The sequence below is a fragment of the Platichthys flesus genome, chromosome 9 (assembly GCF_949316205.1).
Source record: "Platichthys flesus chromosome 9, fPlaFle2.1, whole genome shotgun sequence".
In the NCBI taxonomy this organism is placed as follows: Eukaryota; Metazoa; Chordata; class Actinopteri; order Pleuronectiformes; family Pleuronectidae; genus Platichthys; species Platichthys flesus.
The window spans coordinates 18813001-18838411 of NC_084953.1; the positions used below are offsets into that span (position 1 = coordinate 18813001).

At 43.2% G+C, this 25411-nt stretch overlaps 4 protein-coding genes across 7 annotated transcripts; 2 read left to right on the forward strand and 2 right to left on the reverse strand.

Moving 5' to 3' along the window:
* Positions 1–2213: 2213 nt before the first annotated feature.
* On the reverse strand, positions 2214–12349 carry vamp4 (vesicle-associated membrane protein 4). Of its 2 annotated transcripts, XM_062395083.1 has the most exons (9): positions 12208–12347; positions 11641–11752; positions 10117–10218; positions 7763–7809; positions 7514–7564; positions 6089–6189; positions 4000–4079; positions 3685–3736; positions 2214–3575 (listed from the first exon to the last, which is right to left on the reverse strand). In XM_062395083.1, exons 2-9 carry the CDS (start codon positions 11641–11643, stop codon positions 3550–3552), a joined length of 462 nt encoding a protein of 153 aa, XP_062251067.1. In that variant the 5' UTR covers positions 11644–11752; positions 12208–12347; the 3' UTR covers positions 2214–3549. The 2 variants fall into 2 exon arrangements, with proteins under 2 accessions (XP_062251067.1, XP_062251068.1); XM_062395084.1 differs by lacking the exon at positions 11641–11752 and having other exon boundaries at positions 12208–12349.
* On the forward strand, positions 12333–14773 carry rangrf (RAN guanine nucleotide release factor). 3 transcript variants are annotated; one of them, XM_062395082.1, is made up of 3 exons: positions 12333–12461; positions 13295–13493; positions 13653–14773. In XM_062395082.1, the coding sequence occupies exon 3, from the start codon at positions 13655–13657 to the stop codon at positions 14222–14224; it is 570 nt and encodes a 189-aa protein (XP_062251066.1). In that variant the 5' UTR covers positions 12333–12461; positions 13295–13493; positions 13653–13654; the 3' UTR covers positions 14225–14773. The 3 variants fall into 3 exon arrangements, with proteins under 3 accessions (XP_062251066.1, XP_062251064.1, XP_062251063.1); XM_062395080.1 differs by having other exon boundaries at positions 12422–12589; positions 13630–14773; XM_062395079.1 differs by having other exon boundaries at positions 12422–12589.
* Positions 14774–17407: 2634 nt separating this feature from the next.
* Positions 17408–19232, reverse strand: itpa (inosine triphosphatase (nucleoside triphosphate pyrophosphatase)). Its single transcript, XM_062395086.1, has 8 exons — positions 19088–19232; positions 18842–18899; positions 18694–18758; positions 18537–18610; positions 18422–18453; positions 18200–18312; positions 17874–17950; positions 17408–17683 (listed from the first exon to the last, which is right to left on the reverse strand). Exons 1-8 carry the CDS (start codon positions 19148–19150, stop codon positions 17548–17550), a joined length of 618 nt encoding a protein of 205 aa, XP_062251070.1. The 5' UTR covers positions 19151–19232; the 3' UTR covers positions 17408–17547.
* Positions 19233–19293: 61 nt separating this feature from the next.
* On the forward strand, positions 19294–23850 carry mettl13 (methyltransferase 13, eEF1A lysine and N-terminal methyltransferase). Its single transcript, XM_062395085.1, has 9 exons — positions 19294–19553; positions 19933–20205; positions 20299–20767; positions 20861–21060; positions 21144–21333; positions 22108–22272; positions 22405–22617; positions 22722–22853; positions 23382–23850. The coding sequence occupies exons 1-9, from the start codon at positions 19401–19403 to the stop codon at positions 23669–23671; spliced, it is 2085 nt and encodes a 694-aa protein (XP_062251069.1). The 5' UTR covers positions 19294–19400; the 3' UTR covers positions 23672–23850.
* Positions 23851–25411: the final 1561 nt, after the last annotated feature.

Sequence of the window (25411 nt, forward strand, 5' to 3'; positions counted from 1 at the left end):
TCACAGTATCATGTTTAGATGGTCTGGAGATTTATTCTCCACTTCCTCTGGCTACTGACACATCCATCGCTCGGTGTGTGCGATCAACAGTCTCCCCTGGACAGGGTGTGTGGGAGACTGACTAATGCTGGTTGGCACGTTGTCCGCTCTTCTCAACTGAGAGTTTATTTCACTTTAATATGACTCATATAACCACTGCTATGCCCGGAATCTGAAGTCATCCAGCATGAGCTTCTACCAGAGGATCAAAACATCCTCTGCTGCCAGTGCGGGTGTGTCAGCAGAGGCAGGGGGGATAAAAATGTCTCATGGTGTACAAAAATACAGCTCAGCATGACAGGGAATGATTTATTTTCCTTTTGCTTGAGGATGGACAAAGTCGTGACCAGAATCAAACTCTATCTCTTTTCAGGTACATTTTATAATAGATTTTAGGATTTTTTGTTGACTTTTATAAGGCCCGCTCTCAAGATCCACCTAAGCCCAGTCGTAACCTGAGGTACTCAGCTAAGGCCCTGCTCACCATTCCACAGTCTCGGCTGAGGACCAAGAGTGATCGGGCCGTTTCTGTTAAAGGACCCCGGCTCTCCCTGAGGAGATCTGTCTGAATCCCTCTTAATGACACCGTTTTACAAGTGTACTTTCTCATGACCTCCCAGGATTATTTTGAACGACTTTTTAACCTTTAGCTATGCAAAAAAGCTATATTATTATTATTCGTATTTTTATTCATATTTTATGAATATATTTCATATGTTTATTTATCTATTTTTTTTTTCTGCCTCTGATCTAAGTGACTGAATCTTATGTGCTCTTAAGACCTATTAATTGTTTGTTATTTTTTGCCTTAAATTCTAACTCGTAAAAAGCATTTTAAGAGATGTTGTATAAATAATGTGCACTATTATATTAACTGCTGTCTGTGAGAGCTGTAACACTTTCCAGCTGCTGGTCCAACCAGGACTTCAATTATCAGAGTCAAAAATGCATCAGTAAAAAACCTCACATGGTCAAACAGACATTAAAACTATATACATTATATTAAAGGCAAATATGATTAAAAACAAAAACCTTCCAACCACTTCTCCTACCCAGAATACACCAGTCCTGTTATAAAGAGCCTTGTCCCTATCATTTCAGGGCAGATTGATTATTTAACTTTAAAAGTCACATTAAATATCAAGGGTGCTTATGGGACGCTGTTCTCACAAATCTTAGATTGGATTCAGTCGTTCACCAGAATCTGGCTCCTGGAGGACACTCCCTGAACATATATGTAAAGAAGTCCCCATCCTTAATGAAACACAGTGTAAGTTGAGTTACTGGTCACTTTCATTATAGTTATATATATACAGTAGTAGTTTGAGTTACATGCACTCTATAAATAGAATTATAGTGGATGTGTTGATGATGGGGGCTTGTGCAAAGCATTTAAATGTTGGACCAGACTTCTGCTTCTTGGATATCGTCTCTCTAATAAGCAGCTAATGCCAGGGGCCCTGTCGACGTGCAGGGAAATGAACAAATAGTCCCAAAACTAATCCAGCACTGCCTCTGATGGAACGTACAGTTCCATGAAATGGATCTGATGAAGTCCACAGGCCCAACCAGGACGATACTACCTGATGTCACTGAGCAGGACTCAGCTAACCAATGGCATCAAGGCTACATCTGCACTTGAAAGCTCTGAAAGAGATGACATGACCTCCTTATGGTAAAAGCTGCAATAAATCCGGCACCTCCTGCCACGTGCAGCCGCAATGAGTGCGGGCTGGAAGGCCATCTGCCTTAGATCAATGGAGAAGTAAAAGAACTGTGTGGTTTTATGATCGACTCCCTCAGAAGGGTTGAGCGGCGGTGGCAGAGCTGTCGCAGCGCGTCTCCTGTCCTGTGAGGGCGGGAGCCGCACGTCTGTCAGAACAATAACTCTTCTCGGGCCCTGCAACTTTAGTGCCATCTTGGGACTCTGCCGCTGTCAGTGAAATAACAGAGCAATAAAACGGTCGGCTAATGAGAAGAGATAAAAGAAAGGGGAGAGAAAGTCGTAGCGGTCCAGCGTGGAGGGATGGCATGACCATTAGTTTTTCCCTATTCACCTCCAGCTATCCATCTTTCCATCAACCCCAATTACTCCTCGGTTTCCTCTCCAGTTTTTCCATGATTCCTCTCACTGTTCTTTTGCGATTTGGTCAATTACTTCCAAACACGACCAGTGCCCTTTAAAACCACTTTATTTCAGAGCAGAAATGATCAATATACCACAGTCTTCCAATGCAATGCCAGAATATTGTACATCGTTACAGAATCAATATTTACAGCTAAAATAAATTACATACAAAAAATAAAATGACAATGTAGTTTAATTTTATTATACAATTAATCAACCCAGACACAAAGACGCCTATGTGTGTTTCACAGTTTTAAACTTGCAGCACTTAAAAACAGCCTAAACGTGACAGTGCACAGAGACAAAGTGTCCCGTCTGCGGCGATGGGAGCACCAGCGTCCGTACAAAGCACCACACTGAGCGGCCGGCAGAAACAGGAAACGTAAGAATGGCGAAAAAAGAAGCCATACTAAAATTACCGAAATAAAAGCATCAGTGAGAGACGGTTTAATGTCACTCGCAGGAAAGTAGGACAGCCTAATCAAACCGGCCCAGTGCTCAGCAGGAGGGGGAAGGTGAGAGGTGGCTAAGAGACATTCATAACCCTGATGTTTTGGTTTAACATGGTGCTGTTGTACAGTACAACAGACTTTGAGGAGGAATGTGGAAACTTTTGGAGGTAAGAATAATGTAGATTAAAAAGAAGTCACCTTTGACTGAGCAGATGAACCTCAGATGTTCCTGCCAGGTGTCAACACCGAGAAATGTAATTGTGTTCATAAAATCTTCCCTTTAAAAATTCTCCTCGTCTGTTTTGGACAAAGACAACACAGAGAGAATCATGGGGGGACATCTGAGATTCATCTGGTCGATGTTACAGCGTCTTTGTACCAAGCTGCCGCGGCAGATTCAGACCAGCTAAACTAAGAAGAGACGGTTGGCATGAATTACCTGCCTTAACAGTATATATATCTATATGATGTAATACACAGGACCTGGAGTTTCCCTGCTTTCAACGCAAAGCCAGGTTCTGACAGACATGTGATATGTATCATGGAATGGAACGATCCTCCTGATTGACTAGAGCTCTGAGAGGCATTTTTTTCTCCCCCACTGCATTAAAATATCTCCCCCCTTTTCTTACCCGCTGTGTTCCCTTTCGGTAGCAAAGTTTCAAGCCAGGGGTCTAACAGAGCCTTAGTGCTGATCTCACAGCAGTCTTTGGTGGCAAAGCCAACGGTAAGATCTGTACTAAGGGCAAGTCGAGGTCAGAGCCTTGAGGGTACACAGGCTAATACTGGGGAGGGTTATGGGAGGTTGGCTGGCACCCACTAGCAGGAGTGGAGGACTGTGTGCAGAGGAGAGGAAGTGTGGTGGAGGTGGGAGAGGTGGAAGAAGGAGCTAGGAAGACAAAGGTTCTCCCCTGAACTCCTTCTCAGACATTAGCGATATCGCAGGATCACCGGTACTGAAAGAGAAAACGATACAGAGAGAATATTTACTGTGAAGTTCAGCACATTAAGTCATTACGAACACTGCTGGGGGGGGGGGGGGGGGGGGGTTGGTCTCATACTCACTGATGATGATGAGCAGGAGAGCGACCACGACCAAGGCAATAATCATCTTCATCTGTCGGAGAAATCACAAACCCTTTAGAATACTAAACATCTCTGACAGTTCAACACAACACAACTAAAAACCAAAGGGACATATGATCACACACACACACACACACACACACACACACACACACACACACACACACACACACACACACACACACACACACACACACACACACACACACACACACACACACACACACACACACACACACACACACACACACACACACACACACACACACACACACACACACACACACAGCCCACCTTCATGTCTCTCCACCACATCCTCCTGTGCATCTGTTTGGCTCGGCTACTGAAGGCAGACGCATTGTCCGATAGGCTCTCTGGAGGATCACATGAGGAGAGAGAGAGACAGAGAAAGCAGAAGAGAGACCAAAGTGAACAATAAACAAGCTATTGTTTGCAGTTTGAGGTTATAAATGAGGTTACTCGAGCTGTGTGGCCCTGTGCTGTGCGTGTGCAGATATTCTAATGTGTTAAAGTTACGCAAGGCTGCTGGTGAAGATTTAAACGTTCACTCTGTTGACGTTAACAGCACGATGCCAAATTTACACCCAGTGGAGGAGAAACACATTTCCACCGGCGTCCTCCCTTCTGTCCTCGCTGTGAGATCCAAACTGCTCGTGCACGCCCCTCTGTCTTTCTGTGTCTTGGATACTGTTGTTAACTTGATGTTTATTCATGTTAACAGGAACATTGCGGCTCCCTAGCGTGCGGTGTCCTACTTGTCCAAGCCCCTGTCCCCCTTTGGACCCTTTGTGTCTGTCATCTGTGTGCGGTTTCCTCGGCCATGTGTCTTTAACGACCTGTCGCTACTACAAAGAGAAGCACGCAGACGGGACCTCTGAGAAGATGCTTGTTAATCGGGGGGAATTTAACAGTTAACAGTTTACCTGTAAACGGCTCAGAGGGGCAGACTGCACACGTCAATCACATGATATTATATACTCCTATAAAATCTACTGTTAAGAGCTGCATGTACTGCCAGCGACTGCTTAATGTTATTGTTGTGCAATTGACAAATACAAATCTTGAGAGACACACACAAACTACACATGAGGCTTGTTGGACAACAAGCCTCATCTCTTCATCAGTGGAGGAGAAAGAGAAGAAGACCTGTGTGTGTGTGTGTGTGTGTGTGTGTGTGTGTGTAAAAAGTTGTGTAACAGGGTGACTCTAACAGGTTTCACACACATGCTTGATATACACCAAGTGAAAAAAGTGGAGCTGTGTGAATGAGAAAGCTTTCAGACACACACAACCTGATAAAACACTAAACCTGGTCTGTAAACAACTGCTCTCACACATACAAATTCCTGCTCCACCAAAGTTGTACAAGGTTGTTTAAAGTTTTAGTACTCCTGGATACGTATATGTACCTCAAATTTTTGACAAATAATACACAATGTAAATGAGGTGCGACAATTTTTACTTCCACCAGGGAGGTTGTGTTACTCCTGTCCGGTTGTCGGTTTGCTGGTTTGTCAGATTACGCAAGAGCGACTGAATGTATTTTCACAAAACATGGTGGACAGATCATGCATTGGTCAAGAGAGGACCAAATCGATATGGGGTGGCTCTTAACTTGTATATCTTTCTTTAATACTACCAGATAGGGTTCTTTTTGACATTTTATGGTGGGAGCAAAACTCTGTCACATTTAGGAGACTGAATCCACTTGTTGCAGCTTGGTTGAATTTAAGGTGACTGCTCTGCTCTTATGTCATGATTTGACAGTTGGACTGTTTGGCCTGTTGCTCAGACACAAGCCATCTTGTTAGTCGCAGCGTGTGTTTGAGCCTCTGCTCAACTACTTTTTGTGATTAGGTTAAAGAACAATAAAATGCAAATGCATCAATCAACTCAGACACAACATGCTGTATCCTCTTTGGGCTCAAAATATTTAATGCAAATAGTTGATCACTTGACTGGTCTTGTTTCAATTTGGTCTTTTCTCTTGTATTAAGTTTCTATAATAAATATATTAAATATTTAAGTTTATCTCATATACAGGCAGGTTTGAGATCTAACCACTGATTTGAAATGACATTATAGTCAAGTGCACTCCTCACATTTAGGATCAATAGGCATCATTAACTTGTGTTTGTCTTTTAAATTGGATGCACATTGCACAAACTGTGCTATTAACAAAAGTAAATTTCCCGTTACAAAGCTCACATGAGGTGAGATTAATGATCCACAGAGCCATGTGAAAACCATGTGTGAGCTATCTGTGGAGTTTGTGCTGGCGTCATTTTACTTTGCCAATCAAAAAACACTTGTTTTGCCCATGCAGACACACACACACACACACTGCACAGGTGGGACTTACCCGACTTGTCCTGCAGGTCGTCGAGACGTTCGCCCCTCTCGATCACTTTTGAGATGTTCTCCTGCATCACATCGATCACTTCGTCAACCTGCGACTGCACCCTACGGACACGAGTAGGCGTGAGACCGAATCGTAGATAATGGATATTAATCATGAAACGGGAAATGTGCAGAATTTGTCAAGAATTCATGCTCTTTTCCAAAGCTCCAGCAAAAGCCGTGGCCCGGCAGAGGCTCTACATTTTTGGGTTGTCTGGTCATCCCATTCTCATGAAAACAACCTTTCAGGCATTTTCTCAAATTTGGCACAAAGACTCTTTCATTCAATTTTTTGGGGTCAAAGGTCAAGGTCACGGAGCTCACATCCATCCCATTGTGGAGAACTCGATAAATCAGGCCTACAGGGAATTTCACGACATCTGGCACGAATAGAAGTTGAAAAAAAAAGTTTTAACGGAAGCATTCTTACGCTAATGCCCTTAATATTGCACCTTTTTTTTAATTCATTAAAAGTCGACACTGCATTTATTGCACGAGTCTGGTCAGACATGGGCCTAAACTACAGTTTGTTCGGCCAAAGTTCTGGTTTTGGTTTGTTATGGTTCGCAGCACAGAGCACCTGTTTTTCAAGCAATATCCTCCCCTCTACATCTAACATTGTCCAGCTGCTGGGCAATAAAAAGCCTGGCAGATGATTTTCAGCCTTACATCGACCCGTCATAAAAATCTGCTCTATTGCTTTATTCTTGCAACTCGTACCTGAGCGTGGCATGACCAGGGCATATCAGCCTTCTGACGATCTTATTTGAAAGTAACCTTGAGCAGGAGTCGTTTGAGGGATGCAGGGTCAGCAGGAAGGGTTTGTTTACTCTAATAGAATATCACATTTTCCACCATCAGTCCACTGATTGTCAGAGCTGGACTTCAGCTTTGTATTAGAAACATGAATATACACAGCCATAGTAAACATTGAGGACGTGGGGGACAGCTGCCACAAACACACATTTACTATTTTGAGGGACCTGACCTCAAAAGGTTCACACACACAGAGGTGAGGAGCATGAGTCATCCTTGGAATCAGTAATGCCTGGCACTAACAACAACGACAAATTGTAAAGTATGAAGAGAGCGTGGAGAAACAAATCTGGATGCCAGACGGTCTCAACAATGACCTCCTCTGTTCTCCTGCTTGTCTGTAACTGCAGTTTAATGTGGAAACAGACTGCAGTGGGACAGAGGTGTCCTGGGAAGGTTACACAATAACCTGCACATGACGGCCTCTCTTACACAATATGCTAATAACTACGGCTTCTGGTAAACACGCTGAGCCACGGTTACATAACACCAACACCAAATTTTAAGAGCGCTGGTTAAACAGCTCTGACCTCTGGCTTTTTGCTGTAATGGGGAATGTGTTTGTACTTACTGCTTGATTTTGTCACTTTGAGGTCCAAACCTGGGTCCTGTGGGGCCTCTCCTGGAAAACACACATCAACGAAGCCAAGGTTACCAACTTTCAACTTTACTCTACTCTTTGAGGCCTGTGCTATGTACTGTTACTCTGTATTACTGCTCTCACAAATTGTGTTTAATTGTGACTCTGCTGTGTAAAATGTACTTAACATATCTATTGTTGGTCTAATAAGCTCAGTGTCCAAATACATTTTATCCTTACAGAAAGAAGTCTTCCTCCTCGTCAGAGTCCTCTTCCAGCAGGTTCCTCTGTAAAAGAGGAAAAGGTCACAGGTCAAGTAAGGATCAACTCTGGATATTGATATTATTCAGAGGAGGTCTTGTGACGAGAGCAGGGACGGTGGCTTCACTGCAGAATCAAGCTTTTTCTGCTGTTCTGAGATCAGTATCTGTGTAAGAACTGTGAACGACCATTCAACATTTCCACTGGTTTTTAGAAAGTTGTGTTTGTCTGACACCAACTTTGTATTTCGGGGGTAATGACCCTGCCACCAACACTGTGTCATTGATTCCATTGCTGTGGATAAACACTTTAAAAACAAACGGCCAGAATTAAGTGTTTTATAGCTGGAAATGTTTCCGATCAAGTTCAGGCCAGTTCCAGAACCAGAATGTAGAGAGTACATTCCTGGCACTCGCAACTGGTGCTGCTGACTGGCAGACATGAAACTGATGTGCCATTCAGATGATGTGCAGATAGGGTCCAAATGCACTATTATTATTGTAGTGCACTTAAGGTTTGATGACTACCAATAAAGTTGTTGTGCTTGCCAGGGCTCAATATAATCCAACCCTCTTCTGCTGGCTGAGACACCTGAACATCTCATTCTGACACTGGACACTGTTTGCTTAATTCCAAAATACAACTTCAGATTCAGGTATAAGAAAAGACAGATCTCTGTGATCTTAAAAGGACATTATCAGATAGGAGAAAGAGTGAGGACAGCTGCATTAAATTCTCACAGGAGGAGACAGTTAGGATGCTGGACTCTTTCACAAAGTCAGCAGAATCCTTGTTGTTTTCAGACCTTGACCGTGGTGCAGCACAGCACGCAGGAGGCATCACATAACACATTAACTACACTGTTTCTGTTTACCACTCAACTTTTGTTGTCTTTTCAAGTCGACATCCTTATTTGAGTATTCTGTGGTGTTATGACACCTCTTTTTCATCATGAGATATTTCTATTCTCTTGGGGGTATTTTTGGTTAGTTTTGCATCTGTTCCCTGTCAGAAACGTCATCAACACAGCAATTTTCTCAAAGTGAATCCTCCGGAGACTTTTCTTCAGTGCGGGATCACTCAAACATTCTCCGTAGTTGTTAGTAGAGAGCTGGAAAGAGAAACTCTAGAGAATGTCCATTGAAAAAGATTTTAGGGGATTATCTGGAGTGCAGTTCTTGTTAAAAGCAGCTTCAGTTATATCCAAAACCATCTGTCATGGTATTCATCTCCTATCCTACGTGACACTCAGCACAGAGGAAACCCCATGGACGCCGCCATGCCAACATAGGCCTTTATTTTCTTGTAAATACACGGCCATCTGCAAAGAACGCTGAGGGGATGGGGGCCACATGATCATAAGGAACTTTATAAGCTGAGGCACTAATAGTCTCCTTCTGTGTGATTTCTTACTTTCGGTCTAAGATGGGCAACGTGAAGGGAACTGTTAGCTATTATCAGAGGACGGGGGGGTGGAGCACTAAAGGAGAAGCAGGTTAGTTGGAAGGGATCATTTTGTTCTCCCCCGTAGGCTTATCTTTGATCCCACTTCAACACGAGAGTAAACAAGATGCCATAGAGGAAACAAATGATGGTATAAAGTAAAGAATGAGCGAGAGGACAAAGCGGGGTGGAGGTGGGTGACTGCTTTGATGAACTCCAGAAATTTGGCCAAGGGAATTCTTCACGTTACCATCCATGAATTCCCCAACCTCCTCCACTCCCTTTTATTCTCTCCTTTACTCTCCCCTCAGTTTTTCCACTAGTCTGGTGAACCAACTATCTTACGGCAAAATTCTGCATTTCTATCTGTTTGGACATTTAAAAAGAAATCTCACAGCACATCAATGTACTTGCAATTATTGTGTAAAAGGAATCAATGCCTTCATTATTTTGCAGAGATCCGCAGACTGTTTTTCAACACATCTGACTCTGTCTGTTTCTTAACATATTCAGAAATCACCCGTGTCCTGATGATGGTGTTGAACTAAGTCTTGGCTGTGTTCAGAAAGGTATGAGCCAGATGACGTGGGTTTAAATACATGTGTAATACTTCAAAATTTACTTGTTGTCTTTAACTGACGCAAACACTAAGCTGCAGCTGGCCCATTTGTAGAGGATTTTAGAATCCAGGGTGTTTATACAAACCCTGCCGAATGTGTCCTGATTGGGCAACACTTCTGACCCACCCACCAAATGAGAGAAATGATGCTTCGGAGACTGCTGCACACTCCGTTCAAGCAAACATGTTGTTCAACCCACAGACCGGAGCAATATGGTGAAAAACGTTTGAGATGAAACATGGCCCCACCCTCCCTCCACGTGCGTCTCACCCTCTCACTGCGGATAGATCCCGTGACCTCGTCATCATTCAGGTGTCTTTTAAACTTGGGGGGCATGGTGGCTTCAGGCTGCTCCTCCTGATCTGGCTCCCTCTGGAGGACAGGAGGAAAAGATTTGTTAAAGTCTGTGGCATTGTGAAGCAGAGAACACAAACAGACAGTGCACTGAGCCTGCTGAACGAAAGTACTTTATACTATTGGCAGGTGGAAGTACGTAATCTGAGTTTCAGGCATAACTGCAACCAGACCACGGCTGGGAGCAGAACAACAACAAAATTCATTCACATAGTAATGATTGCATAAAAGAGTCTGGTCATCATCAAGCAATATGAGAACTCTGGCCCTAACTTGGCCTGTTAGACTGTCTGACTTTGTTATTAGTCACAGTGAGGATTCCTTTCATTTCTCCGGCAGACTTACTTTCAAATGGAACATGTTTAAAAAACATCACTTTCTGTGAAAAACAGTTTAATATCTTGTCAGTTAAAAATACACAAGTCTTGATTTCTCATATATCTGCTGTGAGCCGTCTGTAAGTCTCACTTTCTACCGTATGAAAGGAAATGTCATCACTGCTCTGTGTCTTTGAGTGAAAAACCTGACAATGTCGGCTGTGGACAACATAATGGTTTTCCATCTGTACCCCCTTGAGTTTGTGTTGGTGTGTTACATGTTCCAAACAATGTGACACAACACAGCAGGGACTCTGGCCATATTCAGACCTGGTATTACCATGTGTCCTGAGAGATCTGACGGGACCTGAAGTGGACAGCGCTAAGTACATGTGTTCACACCTGGCATCTGCATCTGCCTCCTGTTTTCATTTGTGAATGGATCTTACTTTCCCACTCTATATACAATTAATCATTTGTTGTCACAAAGATCAAATGATGTTGTTTTTACTCAGGCTCAGTTTACAGATGGGCATGTGGTCAATGTGTGTGTGTGTGTGATATGAGTGAGCAAGACAGAGAGGTGAAGAGAGAGAGGGGGGGGGGTCAGGAGTGGTTAAATGAATCTACTATAAACTACACTATCAATCATTATGTGGTGATCAGTGTTGATACTGTGGCCAAAAAACAATCAAAGCATGGACACTGAAAAGAGTATAAACGTGTTTATTGTGAAAGTGCCAGGGGCTCAGACCTCAGCTGAGTGGACGGCCTTTCAGATGTGGCCCAGGATGCATTTGCGTTCACAGAGCCAAATAATGTGGCCACATGTTTCCCAGACCACCTCGTAATGTGGTTTTGTGTGATTGAATCTCAGGACACATTGAAGACGCATTTGGGTGCGTTGTGTGTTTGTGTGTGCTCATCCGGGCGGATGTTAATACCAGATTTGAACGAGGTCCCAGTGACGCTTAACTGAATAATGATCCTCAGCTCCTAATTTATTACCCATGGGGGGGAAGGAAACAGGAAACATTGCAGATTCTCTCTCTCTCTCTCTCTCTCTCTCTCTCTCTCTCTCTCTCTCTCTCTACATCTTTCAGTGCAACAATGCAACTAATACCATTGAATCCAGTTCAGTCTGACACTGGGGTTTTCAGCAGCGTCCTTTTCTGGCACTGCTGAAGGAAAAAGGTCTTTCAGAGGAAGCTTCCAGTAAACAGCAGAGAGGAGGACTGAACCAGTGGCAGCATGAAGACAAACACAGACACAGAAAGAAAGAGGCCAAGTGGGACTTTAGAAAACAAGTCAAGGAGAGAAGTTAAATCAGAATCATGTCATAAGAAAATAAAGGAAGACAGTTAAATAGATGCTACTGGATGACTGTGGGAAGATGCTGCTGCGTTAGAAAGAACCCCCCTGCGAGGAGCTGGGAGTGACAGTGAAGCTGACATCTATGGAATGATAACAACGCAGTTAGCTAGCTTAGCTGCCTGTTAGCTTGAGCTACAGAGCAAATACTGAGGCTCGCCCACTCCAACCCTCTGCCACACCAGAGTGATAAAAGCGAACCTTTGCTAATGTAGCTAACTAACAACTCACGCTGAGCTGTTTCAGACAGGCCGCCTGGTTCACTGTCAAGCTAGCTACCCGGCCAAGCTAAGCTAAGGATGCTAACGTGGCTAGTTACCTGCTGCTTTCCTACAAGATCCGAAGCTCGGTGTTGGACACAGGGACTCTGGTGTTAGTCCGGTGAGGCTCCGCGGCGTCAAAGCGTCTTTTACAAGTTGATCTCATTCATTTCACGCGCTGTCCGGACGACGAGGCTGGATTATCACCATGGATGCTAGCGCTTGGCTTATCCCTCTCTCTGGCTCAGCCTGGATCAGCTGACCGGCAACCACACACAGCTGGAGGAGGAGAGGGATCCAGATGTTTGACAGCGTGGGGAATTATTAGGATTATTATGATGATGATGATTATTATTTGCCAAAATAATGTTCATCAAACCATTTTTAAGCTTCACCGCAACCAATTACAAGATCAACTCAAGTCGTCTAATATAAGATAATGTTAGTATATCACTCTCAGGGAAACGTCTTTTTCTGTATAAATACTTTTACTTGTGTCAAAATTGGACAATTGATTTAATTTAATGTATTTTCACCCATACAATAAAATGTGGAAACAACTGAACTGGTAGTTTATGATTAAAAAACGACACAAACCTTACGGAGAGCAATACATGATTACCTCAGATCCAAATCCATATGCATTTATTTTTGTTTTTCTTTCTAAATATACAGATAGGAGTCATTTGGGACTACAAAACAATCTAGTCAATAACTTTGAACCTTTGAGTCCATTATTTGCTCCTAACCCTTTTTTACGTATTTCTTATATATTTATATCGCTTTGTCTAAACGTCTGTGCTCTATACAAGTGTTTTGTATATATAAAATGTCGGCAAAAGGACCAAACAACTAAAATTTCTCTAACCTTGAACCCTTGAAACTGTTGTTTTGTAAGCGTCATCCTTCACACTGGGGTTTTGGTCCCTCTCTGTCGTCAATATGTGTAAACCCTTATTCAATGAAGTCGCTGCAGTATTTTTGTTTTATTTGCAACTGCTTACTTTGGTGCTAACAACTGATACTCTGTTGTCATGACAGCAAGGGCTCTGTCTGGTGCTGCCTCATGGGAAAGTCCTTCAAAATAAAAGTACAGCATTTAAGAGCATGACTTTTCCCCCAAAACATTTTTTTTCTTTCACACAGACAACTCAAAGGGGCCCCTGCGACCAACTCTTGGGTTTGCGACCCACCAATTGAGAACCACTGGTCCAAAGCAACATCCACTCTTGGTCTGTAGGGGGCAGCATTGAGGTCTATAGGCCACTGCATTCCGGAAACTCTGAAGAAGAAGAAGAAGAACGCAACAGCCCGAAGAAGGAAAGAAGAACAACGTGACAAGTCGGTAAGACCCGGGTCTGTGTGTATCACGCTGTTCACCAGCTACTTGTTGTATTTCTAGACTTCTCATATAAACCGGGGATAGGGTTAGTAACAGCAGGAAGTTGAAAGCAGACCAGTGTCGGTTGTTGTTTGTACAGATCCCCTCACTGTCCTCACACAGAGATGCAGGGAGCGGAGCAGCCTCATCCTCTGTTTGGAGGAGCACTGTCAGCAGTCATCCCCCACACCGCCACAGACATCAGCGAGCTGAGGGAGATCCCGGACAACCAGGAGGTGTTCGCCCACACTCACACCGACCAGAGCCTCATCGTGGAGCTGGTGGAGTACCAGGCCCAGGTGGCAGACCAGGACTCCGCCAGGTATCACTTTGAGGACATCGCAGGCAGCAACAAAGCTCTGGAGGCGGGGGCCTGTGCGGTGATCAGTGTTGTGGCTCTGCCCAAATCGGACCTGTCCCTGTCCCAGTGCAGCTCAGCCTGGATGCTGACGGGGACGCAGAGTGTGTCCAAGTTCAACGAGGAGGCGAGGAACGCGGTGACCCTCCACCTGGGTGTGTTCCGCCTGCCTCAGTTCTCCACAGACGTCCTGATCACCTTCAATGACCCGCAGAGCATCAGCCCTGACAGCACTAGTGCAGCAGCTCTGGAGACACACAAACTGCCGTGGAGCCTGCAGGACTTTCAGCGCTTGTTGCAGACTCTGACTCTGCACAACCCCGGGCTGTTTGAATAGAACCACTGGCATCCTCACCTGATTACATTCATTCTATCTCTGTGACACTAGTGTGCTACATTCAAACCCACCAGGACTGTGCTTATCCTGAGGCCCCATGATAAACAGACCTGTGGGATGCTCTTGAGTCTCAGCCCAGAAGACTTGCAAGCAGTTTTTCCGAATACACATTCTGTTCCACCTCTGACTTTGTCGTACATTGAAAATGAACTGAAAAAAACAAATGATCACACAACGTGAAGTTATGTCTATCATAATACATTTAAGAAGAAAAGAAAAAGACTATTCCATTATTTTTGGATGGCCTGAGTAAGGCTTATTCATAATTTGAATGAGTTTAACCTGCAGATAAGATTTCAGACAAATATCAGACATGCAGATTCTCCACTTTTGTTTCCCAAGACTTGAGATAAGATGATATGACCTTTATTGATCCTCCGTAGAGGAAATTCACAATCGACGCAGCAGTAAATGTAGTAAAATATTAAAATGAATACAAATTTGTTCTCCTAAATGTGCAAAACAAAGATTGGGATCCTTTTTGTGAAATTTGTCCATTTCTTTATAATATATGATCCGATATGTGCAGCACAAAAATTCTGCCGCCATCCTCGGGTGTTTTCATGCTTACAGAGGTATGCTTGCAGTTATATTGGAGGTAATATTGAGGGATCACCAGTGTCCTCGGTGGGACCTGGGTTTTGGTCGTTAAACAGTGAAAATTGAGAGGACAGGTCATAGCAGAAATATGTGTAATGTCAACGGTTTCCATCATTTACTGCAGTGGCCTCATGGTGGAGTAATCCATTAGCCAGAACCCTGGAATGAAAAGACTTAATTTAAGGGTTAGCTTGGTGAAGTAAAAAAATAAAAATCATAAAATGGCCTTTATTAATCGTTGCTTTGAAATCAAAACCAGCCCTCTGAACTTTTGAAGTCCAAAGTCATGCTAAATTTAAAAGAAGTCATTTCGCTCTGCCATTTGATTTCTAAATGATTTTAACTTCAGTCTGCTGTTAAACCAAACTCATCTCTGCAGGCGTTGGCATCCAGTCAGAGCTGTGTAACATATAAGAGGAAGCACAGCCTGTCTCCTGAAAGCCACATCAAACCCTCCTCATCCTCCGGAGCAATCACGTCAGGTTAACATCTCATAAATTCAGGCATCCCAGTGCAGCACATTCCTTCGTTCACCACAACATTCACTGTGTCACAACAGCAGAGTCTCCCTCTGTCTACTTTGGATAATTTGCTGCTGTTGGTTCTGGTTGTAATTAAGTCTCCAAACATCCTGTCTTTTCAAACCTGACGAGGGTTTGGGAAAATTGACTTGCAGCTCACAGGAGGAAACAATTCCCCTAACATTATAAAACTATTTCCAGGTCCTGAAAAAGCCCCTATGGGATACTCCTAGTGGAGCGGTCTCAAACTGTTTACATCATGATATTTCTCTCATGAACATGTTTATACAGAGTGATGAACAGTTTAACGAAAGAATGACCGTTTCTGTTGTTTCATTTGAAAGTTGGGGGAAAAAATATTGTGGAAGACATTCCATACAGAGACACGGGACATTAACTGGGCAGTTATGTGGTTTCAGTGGCAGAGCTCATGTTCTTTTAAGCTGAAAAATATCTTGTATAAATATTTACTAGAAACTCTGTTGGCTTAAGAGGCAAAATGTGTATCCTGTTTTGGGTTAAAATGATGAACTGTGAAAATGTAACATAAAAAAACTAGAAATAACACACTGGGGTTGTGTGAGTCAAAGTGACAACTGATTTGAAGAAATCCCTTAAAGGCACACAGGATATGTTCAAGGGGCTAAAACAGGTTTTGCCACGTTGACCAATGGACACAAATCTAATCAGTGAACATTTTTGCCAAATTTTAAAAGATTCTTTTGAGACGTTCTCAAAGTAGCTTATACAAAAAATGTGCTATGTGTGTCCACAGCAACCTTTGACGACCAAAATTTCATCAGTTTTGAATAAATCCCCTCACAGTGATTTCAGCCTCTGCATGCTGCTGACAGGTAGTCTTAAAAGTTTAAGTTACAATAGTTTTAGAGTTAAAATTGGAACCTGTAGTGGGTCTATTAAAACTAAAGAACACTCATATTTATCCAGCGGTTGGAGAAAGGGGAGAATGGCATTAAAAGGATGATGCTGTGAAGAAAGGAGCCAGAGAATAACAGCATGTTCTTTTAAATTCAGCCGACATTGTAAATGTTAAAGGTTCTTAATTCTCTGTATTGCAGTATGTGAGGCCCCCTGTGGATCTACAGCACCGAGAGTAACGATGTTTACTCTCAGTCACCGGGGGGAAAGGACGGATGCCTGAGCCGTGGTGATGTCTTTGACCTCCAGTGACCCGAAGTCTGGCACTCGTCTGCCATGTTCTGCTAAGAAAAACTTTGCTGACATGTGAAGTGACGTCTCACTGATGAAGACAAATACATCTTTCCTGTTCCTGCTCCTAACCACTGGCAGCTTCCGGACAGGTCCCTGAACAAAACTGGATGTCCAAACAAGCAGAAATCCAGTTCTGTCACAAACAAAAACTTCTGTTTTGCTCAAGAAGTGGTGGTTTCACTGGCTGAATGTTATCAACAGCCTGGTGTAATCTGTGCTGAATAAAGTAGACTCCTCTTTTTGTCCCTGTCTCCTGGTCTCACCAGGAGGATGTGTGACGTTGTGGAGCTTCGGTACATCTGGGAGGCATCTGTCACAGGTGTATGCACAGTTCCTGTTCAAAGAATTCAAGTCCCAGGGTCATTTATTACCCAAACTCCCCGTGTCATTACTGTTGTGTTTGCACAAATCATCTCCCTCTCCACCAATCCCACACCCCCGCCCCACTTCCCCACTCTTCGGACTCCAGCACGAACAACCCTGTGTTTTCATTGCCAGGTCCAGGAGCCGTTCTTGGCCCCAGAGTCGTCTGCTCCTCTCATCAGGACCTCTGAGCTCCTCCCTTCATGATTTATGTTATTCACCAAGTCTATCTTTGTCCGTCTTTGAAAGTAAAAATTCCAAAAATCTCTCTTGAGTATGCCCTGGACAACAATGGCAAAAAAAGCTTGGAGCAATTTCAGTTATCCTCCCATAAATTAGGAAAGATATTTTTTACTACACTCAACTGATCAAATTTCTCACTACAAATCAGAAGTCAGCATCACAGAGAAATGAATGCAAGGTTTATTAAAAATACTGTAAAACATATTCTACAGATTCTTAATGTGAAGAAGTATCCTCTGCTTTGGCAAATCTGATGATTTGAGGTTTGACGCAGAAACTAGAAACTTCGCCTAAAGTGACGGTTTAATCCTCCTGCTCCTTCTTCTTCTTGTTTTCTGGTGAGGTATCCTTGGTTTGAGAGAAGTGCTCAGACATGGCAGCCAGTGCTCGGTAGCGGTGAGATATTGAATTCTTCACTTCTTTGGGCAGTTCAGCGTAGCTGTAGATTGGAGCAACATAATTAATAGTGAGTGTGAGTCTTTTTAACGTTGAAACAAATGAGATATAATGGCAACCACAGATCAAACTAACCTAGAAATTAAATTCTAGCTACGTCGTTTCCCCAACACAATGAGTTAACATCTGACTCCCCCTTGTGGCATGAATAGGGAAATTCAATCCTTGCTCACGTTTTGCTATATCCCTTTGGCTGGAAACATGGATCCCATCCGAAGTCTCGAGGGCCACGGGGTTCCACAATGTGCCCCTAAAAATATCCCAAAGAAAAGAGTAAAGGTAAAGTTAAACACACTTATATACATGTTGTATAACTGAAAACCTGACCTTAAGCCTTACTCTACTCTAATCTAATTCTAACCCTATACCTAAAACCAAATCTTAATCCTAAAACAGCCCATTGAAAGTAGGTCAGAAAGTGAGGATCAAAATTATTTTCACAAAGACAGTTCACACACACAGTACACGTATACACACACTGAGAGAGACCGGTTCTGACCTCTGTTTTCCCTCTGAAGAGCTGCACTGGTTCGCCTTTACCAGCACAGAAAGCAAACGTGCAGAGGGCCCACGCTGATTTATCCTCAAACCCAGCCAGGAGTTTAAACAAGCCTACAACAAAACATTAAGTATTGATTAGAGATGCTGGACGACCCACTTCATGTTTATATCCAGCTCTAAAGTTCTCTCTTGTAATAACTGTGCAGTATTTCACTCTTACCTTCTGGCTTGAGTTTATCCAGGAACCATTTTCTACAACAACAAAGATCACTTGTGATTATTACTGTGCGTTACCACTATGACAGATAAACAGCTGAAGAGGTTAGTATACCAACATGTAAGGACCGGGCAGGCCTCCTAACGCTGTGAAACACAGACAGGTGTCCTCCACTATGACCGGGCCATCGACCTGCGGGGGAGAAACAAACACACATCTCAATCATGTCACACACGCGCTGCCTATACACAGAAGTTAAAGTGTGGTGACTGTACCTCTTTTACAGCCTCCTTACACTTCTGTATGGAGATCTCATCGGGCTCCCCCTGGTACTCAGGCACTGGACAAAGGAACAGATCAATTATTACATGAATCATAATCAGTAATTCTTTAAAAGTGTGATCTCTAAAGTTTGATACTTACAGTCGATCTTTCTTGACACTAGTTTGTAAGGAAACGTGTCTCCCAGGATCTGAATGACCTGATGGATGTGAAGGTAAAAGCGTGAATCCAGCAGGACTGTTTATAGATTATTGTGAAACTACAGACTTCTGGATTGGACTACAGCTCGTGCTCCCTGTGTGTCGAGCAGAGTCTGTAAAAGCACAACGAGGATAAAGTCGTAAATAATAATTAATATATGTAACGAATGTTTTTAGACAGTCTGACCTCTTCGAGTTTTTTCGCGTTTCCAGTCACGAAGACTACAGATCTTCCTGCTTGCGCGGACATGATGAGCGAAACCCGGACGACTAACAGAGCTGGAACGAGCACTTCCGGCTAAGCAGCGGCCAATAAAATCCCGTCAGGGAGCTCCAGCGAATCACCAGATAGTTTGTAGCTCCGCCTACAAAGCCCCCACCAATCAGTGAGTGGTACATCAAACAAAGTTGTCCGGAGTAAAAAGTCAGTGCGAAGTGCCATGTGGAGAAAATAACAGGAAAATAACAAAACACAGTAAAGAGTAACTTGTTAGTGGAGAATGAGTCTTTTACCTCGCACCGCGGAGGAGTTCAGCTCTGCTGAGTACTGGGAGAGGTTCTTCAAGAAGAGAGGGGACAAGGCCTTTGAGTGGTATGGAGACTACAACACACTGTGCGGGGTCCTGCACAAATACATCAAAGTACAAGATCAGGTAAACATGACGTCTATGTGCAAGTGATCTACAGGTACTGGATGTGTACAGGTACAGGATATATACAGGTACAGGATGTGTCTAGATGCAGGATATTACTAGGTATAGAACATAAAGTTATAGGATATGTACAGGCATAGGATATGAAAAGTTACACTGATATATAAAACATATACATTATATATACATATATACATTTGATCCAATATTGGCGTAGTTAAGTGTATCACCATAAATGCATTTCAATTATCAAAAGAAAAATAGTATTTTTAATATTTAAAAATATGATAAATAAATAACCTTATTTTTTAGGTAGTATCATTTCTGCATATTGCAAGGCCAGTGACAATAGCTAAATATGTATCTTCTTGTCCTTCAGGTGTTGGTGGTCGGTTGTGGTAACTCTGAGCTGAGTGAGCAGCTTTACGATGTCGGCTACAAACATCTGACTAATATTGACATCAGTGAGACAGTGGTGACTCATATGAACCAGCGAAATGCAGAGCGCCGGCCAGGACTGACCTTCCAGCAGGTGGATGCTACGCAAACCCTGTATGAGGACGCCTGCTACCAGGCTGCTCTTGACAAAGGGACGCTGGATGCCATGGCCTCCGAGGAGGAAGGAGCTCTGGCCAGGAACATGCTCACCGAGGTAATAAAAGCAATAAGCTGTTATCTGCACAGATATCTTATCATCCGCATACAGCTTTTCATTCTCCTTACAGAAGTTTGCTCGTATCCGCAGGTGGGCCGTGTGCTAACTGTCGGAGGCCGGTATGTTTGTGTGACGTTGGCTCAGGAGAGTGTGATCAAGTTGGCCGTGGAGCACTTTGTACAGCTGGGGTGGGCTGTGAGGCTCCACTGCCTGCAAGGGGATAGTGGAAAAGAAGAGGACTCGTTCTCTCTGCCCGTCTTTGTTCTGGTCTGCACCAAATTTCGTCAGCCGATGCCAATACCCATCCTGGAGATGTGTCTCGGGGAGGATGGTGCCCCAACGCGTCTCACGCAGGTTTCAGAGTTGTTGTCAGCGGTGAGGGAGCACCAGGCTTACTCTGTGTTGAGAAAAAAGCTCCGCACAGGCACAGACGCCAGCTCCAACCTGTCACTCACTCTCTGCCACACCAAAACTGGCCTTCCCAGATACACACTCACAGTTCAAGATTGTTCCCCAGGAGCCAAGGTGCCAAGATCAAACCATTTTGCTATATTTATTGGTGAGTTTTCCCATAATTTCATCATGTCTCTACCTTCCTATAGTTGTATTCAGTTCTTGTGTGACCCCTTCTTCCCTCTGCTCATCATGTCAGTGCCTCAAGGCAGCGAGACAGCTTGGCTCTACTGCTCCAGCGAGGGGCAAAAGCAGCTGGCAGCCAGTGCTAACTTTCGACGCCTGGTTATTGTGGCAATGCACAGGAATCAGGAGTACACAGACATGCAAGCTGTCCAAGCAGAACTCTCTCCAATGGTGATGGACCTTGCTCCTCCGGGTATGCCAGCCAATCAGCAGGTAAACATTCCCTTTTAGAGACGCCATTAAATGTTATAAGATATCTTACCAAAATTAATTTAGATTTTTTTGTCCCCACCCAGGTGCCATTTCTGTCGGTAGGAGGAGACCTGGGCTGGCGAGAGGAGGTCAGCAGGGGAGTGAGCGAGCTGAGCGGAGAGTACTGTGTGGAGAATGTCAAAGGAGAAGACGGAGAGCTGTATCGCAGGCTTGTCTTTCTGTCTAATGCCGCCCTCGTCCAATCAGAAAGCCGCCTTGTTTCCTCAAAGACCAGTCAGTTATTTTTCCTTCCTCTTGTCTTTCAGTTTATCATCAAATAGTTTTCTATAATCTACAACGGATTAACCAATTAAGCATTACCCACAATTGGAGTTCTTTGCTGGTCCAAAAATTCCCTCAGAAATGAACCCGTACTGGACCAGTCTATCATTCGACAGGTGGAACCCAGACCCATGCAGAGCTGAGTACTGCTGGACCTCAACCCGGCCGGGAGACACAGACCCGATAGCAACAGATTTCACATCTGATTACTTTAACAAGTTGCGATATACAAAAGGTGTTAAAACCAAACTTTGTGTCGTACCAGTTGTAACTTTAGCAGCCGTCTCCCGTGTGCCTGGCCATGAAGAAGATAATTCATTCTCAAAGACAGTTCGTAAAATACATCCAGGTTTTCTGTTATCCTTCCCTGGTGATACAAATACCAGTTTTGCTAACTTAATCCACTCGTGATTTCAGATTAAAAGTCCTTTTATTTTTGCGGTGACATGACAAAACGCACATTTTTTACAATAATCATTGTAGTTTTGTTGCAGTAAAATAAAGATAGCTCTTTTACGAATACAGATTTTTCCTGGGCTGCTACTGTTGCTAATTAGCTATCATCTACACTCTCCAGCCGGGTCTTCTTGAGTCCCATCAGTAATTACACATCATTTGTAACAGACCCAGGACCCGGAATTATCGAACGGGTCTTGGATCCTCCAGTTTAAATCATTTATTTAGGAAGTATACGGTTTGAATAAATGAATATTTGTGTCCCTGCAGCCTCAAGTCAGAAGAAGAGGAACAAAAAGAAAACCAAGCCAGCTGCTCCTCCAACAACGTCCTCGTCCTCTCTGTCAGTGGATAGTGGCTTCCTCTGCTGCGCTCACCATGAGGTCATGGTGGCCGGCCTCACCGTGCTCGGGGTGGGCGCGCCAGAGAGCAAAGGTCAGTTCAGCTTACAACCTTACAGTCATGTCATTGTGGCAGAGGAAGAAAAAACAGACACAGGTTTTCATCCTCTCACATAAAACATCCCACTTGACTGAGCTTCACTGTGACATTTCTCTCCCTTCGCAGACGTCCCAGTGTCGGTGCTCCTGGTGGGTCTCGGTGGAGGAGGTCTGCCTCAGTTCCTGCGGGACTTTGTGCCCAATGTCACCGTTGAGGTTGTGGAATTAGATGCAGTTGTGCTGGAAGTGGCGAAGCAATGGTTCGGATTCAGACCGGACGATCGTTTGACGGTCACGGTCGGGGACGGCCTTGATCGCATCTGTGCCCTCGACAAGGAAGGTCAGTGAAGGAGGGAGGAGGAAAGAGGGCAGTTTAATGTGAAGCTGGACCAGTCAATATATTAACTTTACAAAGAAGTGACATTGTTTTTTTTATCTGTGCAGGTGGAGGTTTGTTTGACGTCATCATGTTTGATGTAGACAATAAAGATAGCACTGTGGGTATGAGCTGTCCCCCTGGTGCCTTTGTGGAAACCTCCATCCTGCAGAAGGTCTGCAGCCTGCTGACGCCCAGAGGTACAGTTCCATTACTAATGAATACAAAATATGTATCTGTCAAGTTTTCCATAAAACGGTGACAAATACTCTGTGGGAAGAAGTTTTTTTATCAGCAGCATTCCTGCTGATAAATTCAGTAAACAACTAGAATAGCACTCAGTAGAGCACATTTCTCCCCCAAGGGCCCAACAGTCCACCTAAATTTAACCAAGCTGCACCAAATTGCACATTCTTACAGAAATCTGACCCCTAAATGTGCCTGACTCATCACGAGCCATGAATTATTTCCATGAGATCAACAAAAATCACCTTATCTCACCATGTTAAAGAAAGTGAACAAATATTCCTGCATCTACTCCTTTATCCAAAGAGTTTTTCTGAAGTATTGCTGACAAATAAAATCAAGCAACAAACAAAGGGGCAGGGATGAAACCATAACCTTTTTGGTCGATGTAATTAAAAGGCTATAAAACATTTGAACGATATTTGTGTTTCTCCTATATTTAAAAGTTTCTCCCTTTTTGTCTCTCCCGGCCACTCAACCAGGCATGTTCATGTTGAATCTCGTGTGTCGTGACTCGGCCTTGAGGAACAGTGTGCTGCAGCGTCTCAGCACCTTGTTCCCCAGCATTCGCTCTAGAAAGATTGAAGGGGAGGTCAACGAAGTCCTGCTGTGCTCTCGTGGAGGAAACGCGGCATTGGACGGCGCCCGCATCCCTCAGTCCCTGAACCTGGCTGCCAAGAATTTGCAGAGCGCCCTGAGCTCGAGCAGCAGCAGCGACCACAAGGCACATATAGACATTGCAGAGCTGCTAAAAGACCTTAAAGTAGAATAACGTTTGTTTGTGTCAATATGGTGAATGTGATGAAATATGGGAATAAGTACTTTGTCTTTGCCAACTGTAAAGTAATATGATGTATAACATCAACATGCAATTACAAGTAAAGAATGTTTTATCTTAACATCTTATTGTGGTGCTTCTACAAAAAATAAATTATTTTATTGTTGTTTTTATTATGTATCTATAAAACTATAGTTTCTCTTCCAAGTTACTAGTAGTTGTCGGTACAGAACATGGTTCTTGCTCTTTGACTCATTGCACTAGAATGAAGCAGCTCAGATCAGTCTGGGTACTTTCAGAATGGGCCATGTGGATTGTCTGTGTTCTATCAAGGGCACAGAACATGGGCAAAATAAAAAGTATGTATATGCAGGAATAGATAAGTCAATTAATAAATAGATTTAAAAACGCATATAGTTTGCTGAGGAAAAGGTTATGTGTGTAATTCTCTATCTAATAATCTATTTATCTATTCCCACAATTGTGTATTTATATATATTATGAATATGTATTTGTACTATTATTATATTATATTATATTATTTACTATAAACACTATAATAATGTATTTCTTTATTTCTGTGTCAGTATGTTAATTATGACGGGGGTGTTGACTCCGTCTGAAGCCAGGCTGGTTTTAGTTGCACAAAGTGAAAGTCAATGTTAAATTATTAAGGTTAAGAACAGCAGTTTAACCTCAGCTGTACCATTATCATGATTGGCCCCCTCGGTTTGTTGTTTGGTGACATAACAATACTTTTTAATCACCTCTGTGTGGAACAAGTATAGTGTGGTCCTAGTATAGAATGTAGAGTCAAGCTGTCCACACCATGATACACTTTGAATGACACCCTCTCATTTGCTACTATAAACGGTCTGACTAGAGACACAGTTAACCCCGCCTACTTAAATAATATACAAATGTAGAAATATATATATATGTAGCCCATTTCAACACCTAACTATTTTTTTTTTTTTACATATTTAAATATTCATTTTGACATTTACTTGTTTAGTTACTCGATTTTACTATTATGGTCGTATCTTTGCATGTAGATTAAGTTGAGCATGTATAAATATGTAAATGTAAGTTAAAATGGTGGATGTGGAGCTAATGTTCAGGCCAAGACTATATTATGAATTCATATCAGATACAAGTGTTTGCATGTGTCTTGCATCAGTTCAGGCTGTGTTTTCCAACAGACACTTCTTCCATGGAGCTCAGGAATTGTCACTTGCAGACCTTTAATCCTCCCGCTGCCTGACGCCAACACCGATGGATTCAACACACTCGTTTCTAAAGTTCATTTTTGGGTCATCTGTTATGTAAAGCTGCCACAAGATGGCAGTACAATATTTCACTTGTTCAACCAAATTATACTTGGCTGTTATGGCACAACTCCAATGTCAGAGAAAGAAGTTCTACAAGGACCTAGAGGCAGAGACGCACAGATCTAATGAGGACAACTCTCCTGTCCCCATCAACCTACGAATTCATTCCCCACATGGTCAAACACTGCGTTTGTGTATGTTCCACATAAAATCTATTTAACATTTAATCTGTCTGTGTGTGTGGGTGTGTAGGTGTGTGTGTGTGTGGGTGTGTCTGTGTTTGCTTGCGTGCGAGAGAGAGAGAGAGAGTGTTGTTAACATGTCTTGAGAATGTGTCACTACACCTTCTTCATCCATCATCTTACATTGAAATGTTTGTGTATGAAATATGTATAGTTGTGAT

What these genes read in the sequence shown, in the direction of transcription:
- rangrf (XM_062395082.1), top strand. Translation starts at nt 13,655, where the DNA reads ATGCAGGGAGCGGAGCAGCCTCATCCTCTGTTTGGAGGAGCACTGTCA.
- vamp4 (XM_062395083.1), bottom strand. An exon ending in GATCTATCCGCAGTGAGAGG is followed by an intron (nt 7,810 to 10,116) that starts GTGAGACGCACG and finishes CCTCTTTTACAG; the next exon opens with AGGAACCTGCTGGAAGAGGA. An exon ending in CAAAGTGACAAAATCAAGCA is followed by an intron (nt 6,190 to 7,513) that starts GTAAGTACAAAC and finishes TCGTGTCCGTAG; the next exon opens with GGTGCAGTCGCAGGTTGACG.
- mettl13 (XM_062395085.1), top strand. Translation starts at nt 19,401, where the DNA reads ATGAGTCTTTTACCTCGCACCGCGGAGGAGTTCAGCTCTGCTGAGTAC. An exon ending in ACATCAAAGTACAAGATCAG is followed by an intron (nt 19,554 to 19,932) that starts GTAAACATGACG and finishes CTTGTCCTTCAG; the next exon opens with GTGTTGGTGGTCGGTTGTGG. An exon ending in CCTTGTTTCCTCAAAGACCA is followed by an intron (nt 21,334 to 22,107) that starts GTCAGTTATTTT and finishes GTGTCCCTGCAG; the next exon opens with CCTCAAGTCAGAAGAAGAGG.
- itpa (XM_062395086.1), bottom strand. Translation starts at nt 19,150, where the DNA reads ATGTCCGCGCAAGCAGGAAGATCTGTAGTCTTCGTGACTGGAAACGCG. An exon ending in GGCCTGCCCGGTCCTTACAT is followed by an intron (nt 18,454 to 18,536) that starts GTTGGTATACTA and finishes TTGTTGTTGTAG; the next exon opens with AAAATGGTTCCTGGATAAAC. An exon ending in CCAAAGGGATATAGCAAAAC is followed by an intron (nt 17,684 to 17,873) that starts GTGAGCAAGGAT and finishes TCCAATCTACAG; the next exon opens with CTACGCTGAACTGCCCAAAG.